Consider the following 6,533-nt stretch of genomic DNA (forward strand, 5'->3'; position numbering starts at 1 on the left):
CCAGTTAACTCTCTCTCTCTCTCTCTCTCTCTCTCTCACATACACATACACATATCTCTTTTTCTCTCTTTTGCTAGCTTTCTCACACTACTCTCTGTATCTATCTCACACTCAAACATCTCTCTTTCTTTCTCATTGACACAAGCATTTTTCACTCTCTCTCCCACTATGATCAATATTATCATGTGGGATATGGTGGCGGATGCTTGGTACTCAACTCTAAGTCACGATTCCTCTCCATGGAGGTTGGCTTATCTTTCTCAATAATGTCATGCATTTACTTGGTTCTAAGTTCAATAACATGCACTAAATATACTTGTTCCTTTGATAAGAGTTTATTAATATACAAATGATAGAATATACAACTTTAACAAAAGAATTAATAAAAAGATATAAATCAAAGATCACACTGACAGTGTGTGTATAAAACTGATGATAAAGTATACAATATCCATCAAATATGGTTGTGTGATAAAAATGAAAAGTGTATTCATAGAAGTATTATAACTACATGGATCCATGGCCATGTATAAAAGTTTGATGGATACATCATCATGGAAACAAATACTATAAAAACTCTCTGGAATATAGAGAAGTACAACTAAAATAAGCCAAATAAACTAATGTAATGTTCCCCTTCGTCCAAGATATATTGGTGCTTGTGATCCTCCCTATCATCATCACCTTTGGCGTCCTTCTATCCACGCTGCTCAAGGGAAGGTGATGGTTCACACTCTCTTACAGTGAATCATACACAAATCAAACACTTGTTACTATTTAATTCAATATCACATTACTAAGATCAAAGTATATAAACAAGTTTGTACTATTTGACCATATACCTTTTCTCCATGCCATGAGAGCTCTGTATGTAAAGCAATAGTAGTGAAAGCACAAGCATAATCTTTATTTTGCACTTTTTCAAACAATACTCTTGTTATTTTTTTTATACTAATTATATATATAAACCTTATTTTAGTACTAAGTATATATATAAACTAGGGACAACCACCGGTGTACTTAGAACACGTGCGATGAAGCTACGTTTGCCACCCTTGTTGAGGTGGGTGATAACACCTCTCCTAATCCTCTCCTCTACTCACTGATGTCTTCTTACTATTGACCTCATCTCCCACATGTGTCCATGTCACACCATTGAGGTGAAGAGGACATGTGCTCTTCTTCTTTCGATCCTCCCTCCTAGATTTTTTAACAATGATAAGATTAAACTATGAGAGTTAAACAAACTTTAAATCAAAACAAGTATTAATGCAATTAAATAAATAAAATTTAACTAAACAATACCTCACCTCATCCTATCATCCACAAGTCTCTACTGATGCATCCATGTTTTCTTTCTCTTGACCTCATCTCTCACATGTGTCCATGTCTCAACTAAGGTTAAGAGGTGTTAATCCCAGTTAGGATTAACAATTATGCTCCTCCATTTGAGGACATTAATAAGTGTCATGCAAAGGCACTATAAAAGTTGTAACATTATGAGATATTGGCCACCCAAGGCCTTAGTTAGTAAGTTTTGGGCACCTAAGTATGAATAAGGACAAATTGTATATAAGGTATTTTCTCATATAATGAATGGACACAATCCCCCTTTGTGCTATGAGAGTTCTTGCCTTGTCTTGTGAGAGAGTACTCTAGTACATGTGCCTTCTCTGTGCTTGTATGCATGCATGTTTGTATAGAGAAGTGAGAGAGAGAGAGAGATGGCCTTGCATGGTGGTGTGAGCGACCTCTACAATGGCAGTGTGGAGGTGAAGCTTGGAGGATTCGAGCTTCTCGAAGTGAGCTTGGATACCTCAAGGGACACAATCTTGAAGCATTGGTAAGTTACGATGGTTGTGTTCTATTACATCTTCCAAAGGTGAATACATAGAGTTCCTTCTTTGGAGGTGCGGTAGCCCAAAACATTTTTGAGGAGTTCAGTCAAGGGTGAGGCTATCATGGAATAATCCTTAACGAAGATTCTGTACCATCCTATGATACCTAGAAATCCATGGATTTCTTTGCATGAGCTAGGAGGTGGCCATTACAATATATCCTTGACTTTGGTAGGGTCTACTGAGATGCCATCTAGGGAGAGAATGAACCCTACATATTCAGTTTGAGGAGTGATGAAGGTACACTTACTCGTCATGTGGCACTACGTATACATGCTCCTCATGGTCCTCCACTGACTTGGAATAGATTAGAATGTCATCAGAGAACAATGTCATCATAAGTTAACTTATTTTATAACTAAAAATTGAATCTGGCTAGGCAAAATTACAACCGGTTTTCCTCACTGTGGTATATACTCTAGAGTGTAATACTATTAACTTACGCTTGTGGCTGCAACAACAGCTGAAAGTACTGCAGCTTAAATCTGATTAGTTATTATAATCATCATTATCGTCATCAGCATCGTCATTACCACCATCATCAGCATCGTCATTACCACCATCATCAGTATCGCTGTTGTCATCACCACCATCAACAGCATCGTCATTACCACCATCATCAGTATCGCTGTTGTCATCACCACCATCAACAGCAATCTCATCTTCATCAACCACCACATCTTCTCCGTCGTCTACATAGTCTTGAAGATTTCCATCTCCTTGATGGAACTGGCCAGTGCCTGCAGAATGAGTACTAGCAGGCCTTCTAGTAGGCTTTAATGTGAGTGATGAGAGTCTGGTCCTGCGTCGGCTGCCAGTAGAGCGGGAGGACGGGGATAATGCTTGAACCCTAGTGCTGGTCAGGTGTGCGGCGATATACAGTTTTACTTCCGAAGAATGATCAGAACAGTGTATGGGATACTCCCTCTCGGCTCCGTCGGGGCCTGCAAAATCTGCTACGGGGACACGGGCTTGGCCAAGCAATTTGTCGCCGCCGTGCAGTGAAGATCGGCTGATGTAGACGGAGAATTCCAGCGCTTGTTGGTGCATCGCAGATGGCTGCAGAGAAATGGTGAAGGGTTGTTCCCAGGTCGGATTGTATTCACCACCACTAGTGTCGACGGTGGTTTTGTATTCGCCCATTACAGGGCCGGTCACCGTGAAGTAAGGCTTGGTTTGGTGCCAAGGAAACGCTCTTACGTTCGGCAGATTGGAGGCGGACAGGGTCCTCACAACTAACTCATGGGAAGAAGAGGCCATAATTTGGGAAGAAGCTCTGAGCTCTTTTAGAATATTAAATCATTGCACAACGAACGACCCATTCAACGCATGGCTGTCATATCACATCTAGGACCCCCCCCCCCCCCCCCCCCCCCCCCCCCAAAAAAACACTTGTGAGATTGAGCCCGGACACAATGTGAGATTGAGCCAGGACACAAGGCAGAAGCCATGTTGTTCACACAAGGCCGAAGCCATGTTGTTCACACAAGGCCGAAGCCATCTTAAAAGCCTTTTGGACATCTACACCATCGACAAATAAAGTGGACGAGTTAGTTTGGTCAAGACTGTGATTCTTTGGACTACACCCCACGAGTTCCAAAAGTTTTTTTTTTTGGTCTTTAATCGCTTTCTTTTGTACATTTTCAACCTGTGGTACCTCGTCAATGTTTTAGTTTTTTTATAACATGTCCATATTTTTATATTTCCTCGGTGTTCATCACGAAACATTTTTGTGAATCCTTCTCACCATGGGTTGAAGAGAAAAATGCAATTTCGAACAAGCATTTTCTTCATATTTTATTTAATTTTCACTTTTCTTTAAAAAAAAACTCCTTTTTTTTTCTAGTCTCAAGATTTTCAAAACTTGAGTTAGTTGTGAGAGGACCTTATTCAACTCTAATTTGCCAAACACTAGTAGATTGGAGGCTACCAAACGCAAGAGCAGTTGGCAAATTGGAGGTGGACAAGTCTTGCGTTTGGCAAACAGGGGAAAAAGAGGCCGTAATTTGGCAAGAAACTTTGAGCTCTTCACCAACAGCAATAAATGCATGTATAAATTACAATGTAGTGTAATGTAGAAGATTACATCATTGGACAAATAAAAACAAAGAGTCAAGTCAAGGGCTTGCATGCGAGCGAGTCAAGTCAAGGGCCTGCATGCGAGTGAGTCAAAAAGCTTGAGGCTCGCTATCATGTCACACTTGGACAGGGCTCATGTGGGAAAGCGAGCCAGGTCATGGTGGCCTTGTTGTTCACACAAGGGTGGAGAGCCAATGACATGTTAGACAACTACATTGTAGAAAATAAAGTCGCTATGGGCGAGACCCAACGAGTTCCAAAAAGTCTGTCAATGATCATCGAGCCCATGCTTGACGACGCGTGATCATGATCGTGATTCGTGAATTAGTCTTCAGCCGCCTCACGACATGCAGCTCGGTCCTCTGAGCTCTTCTGTCTCTGTCTCTCCATCCATTATTGCTAGGGTCCATCTTCTCCACCCCAGCTGCTTCGCTTACCAGTTCAGAAGCTCATGGCTTGACTCGTGGCTCTTTCCTCTCGTCTCCTGCATCCATTCGCCCAAGAACTGCAGAGAAGAGAATCGACTTGGAGAGAGAGGAGAATTGACTGAGCACATGACAGAAACGCCCACAAATCTTGCAGTTGAGCATTAGACCCATAGTCCTAATTAGTGTTTAAAAAAAAACCATGCTTTAGTGTAATTTTCATGGCTCAAATTGAGAAAAAATTGGTTGTAATTATACCTAGCCTTGAATTTAACAATTCATTTTTTTTAAATAATATAATACCGGTGATTCTATGTAATTTTCCAATGAAACCCGATTGAGCTTGAAGGTCATCCTCTTTTTCACTGGCTAGAAAAATGTTGTATTTCTAACATCGGGCCCATGTTGATTCAAAATCTAAACTAAATTAAATCAAAACAAGACAAAGATTCCCACAAATGTTGTAGTTAACCAAGTAGATAAAATCTAGCTTGCAGCCCTATTTGGCTTCTTTCATCTCTATAGTATAGCTAACACGGCTTGGGAAATCTTGAAAAATTCACAATTCCAACTTAACACAAAGCCAATCAAGTTCAAAACCGTGAGCTCGATCTAAAATCTTCAAATTTAGCTTTTCAAACTGGAAACCCTCCTTGCTTTTATGGGAACTCTTTTCTTGCGGTCATTCCATGAGGTGTCCGATGACCTATCCACTATAACCGTAGCCACTATATTGAAACCAAGCCAGATATTAGTGGATGATATAATGCTTTCACGTGTATGAGTTGAACCCAATTACATAAAGAAGAAAATGAAGGTCTCAAAAGATTAAATTTATACTTATTCTTACACTTTTCAATTTGTACCTAGCCTTGCAATTTTTTTTTGTATGAAAATTTACTACAAAGGTTACACGGCCTAGCGACAAAAAAAATATCGATAAAAACTACGGGAGTCACTAAGTGACAAACAATATCGACACTTTCAACCAAAAACAAAGTACATTCCAATGTTATTTTTATAAAAACAGGTGTCCAAAATACACATACTTAGCCTATCTGATTTAACACTCATGCTTGTATTTTTTCATTGCCCCATGGATCCTAGCATTCATTTTTGTTGATTTTGCATAGATGGAGTATTCATATAGGAGAACTTCTAGAGAATGTCATTTACTATGGACAATTCGAGTGCTGATTAGATTTATGATTCGATCAAGTCTATGTGTCAGAGGTTGATGAACAAGTAGAGGAAGGTGTCATTTACTATTAGAGAGTCGTCCTTCCGACTGCTTTGATACCTTTTGGTCGTGGGAAGGAACCTACAAAAAGAGACGACTTGAGTGACAAAGATGACACCACAACACAGGTAGGTAGAAACATTAAAAAAAAATCAAGATAGAGAGAAAGATAATAATATTAACATGTTCAAAAGTCCCAATGAATCGATGAGACCTAAAAAAAATACAACGCATAGGCACAATCACTACAAAGCTCCTAGGCCCCTAACGATAGTTTTATCAACACTATGTGCCGTCTTATTTGTGTCATTAATATTATTGCTTCTAATATGTGGTATAACGGCATTTTTATAGTGACACAAAAAGTGTGACTAAATGACATTTTTGAGGTGACAAGCTTAATAACATAATACCATTTATTTGTGTCACTTAACGACACATATTGTGTAGCTCTAAATGATGTTTTTAAGGTCGCAAATTTAATAATATAATATCATTTATTGTGTTACTTAAATGAAACAAATAGTATCGCTCTTAAAACAATGTTTTTAAGGCGGCAAACCTAACAATATAATATTGTTTATTGCACAAGTCGCTTAAACGATATACTTTGGATTTGTTATTACTTTTAAGCCATGAGTGATGCCCAATTAACTCTCTCTCTCTCTCTCTCATATCTTCTTTTCACTCTCTCTCTCTCTCTCTCTCTCTCTCTCTCTCACACACACACACACACACACACACATACACATATCTCTTTTTCTCTCTCTCTTGCTAGCTTTCTCACACTACTCTCTCTATCTATCTCACACTCAAACATCTCTCTCTCTTTCTCATTGACACAAGCATTTTTCACTCTCTCTCCCACTATGATCGATATTATCATGTGGG

General features: G+C 39.2%; 1 protein-coding gene across 1 annotated transcript; it reads right to left on the bottom strand.

Annotated features, from left to right (window-relative positions):
* Window positions 1-539: 539 nt before the first annotated feature.
* LOC147609936 (uncharacterized) lies at window positions 540-3,236 on the bottom strand. Its single transcript, XM_086786992.1, has 2 exons — window positions 2,342-3,236; window positions 540-706 (listed from the first exon to the last, which is right to left on the bottom strand). Exon 1 carries the CDS (start codon window positions 3,156-3,158, stop codon window positions 2,388-2,390), a length of 771 nt encoding a protein of 256 aa, XP_086643118.1. The 5' UTR covers window positions 3,159-3,236; the 3' UTR covers window positions 540-706; window positions 2,342-2,387.
* Between the last annotated feature and the right edge of the window lie 3,297 nt (window positions 3,237-6,533).

This window comes from Cibotium barometz, chromosome 50 (assembly GCF_041138505.1).
Source record: "Cibotium barometz isolate CiBa-2024 chromosome 50, ASM4113850v1, whole genome shotgun sequence".
Taxonomy (NCBI): Eukaryota; Viridiplantae; Streptophyta; class Polypodiopsida; order Cyatheales; family Cibotiaceae; genus Cibotium; species Cibotium barometz.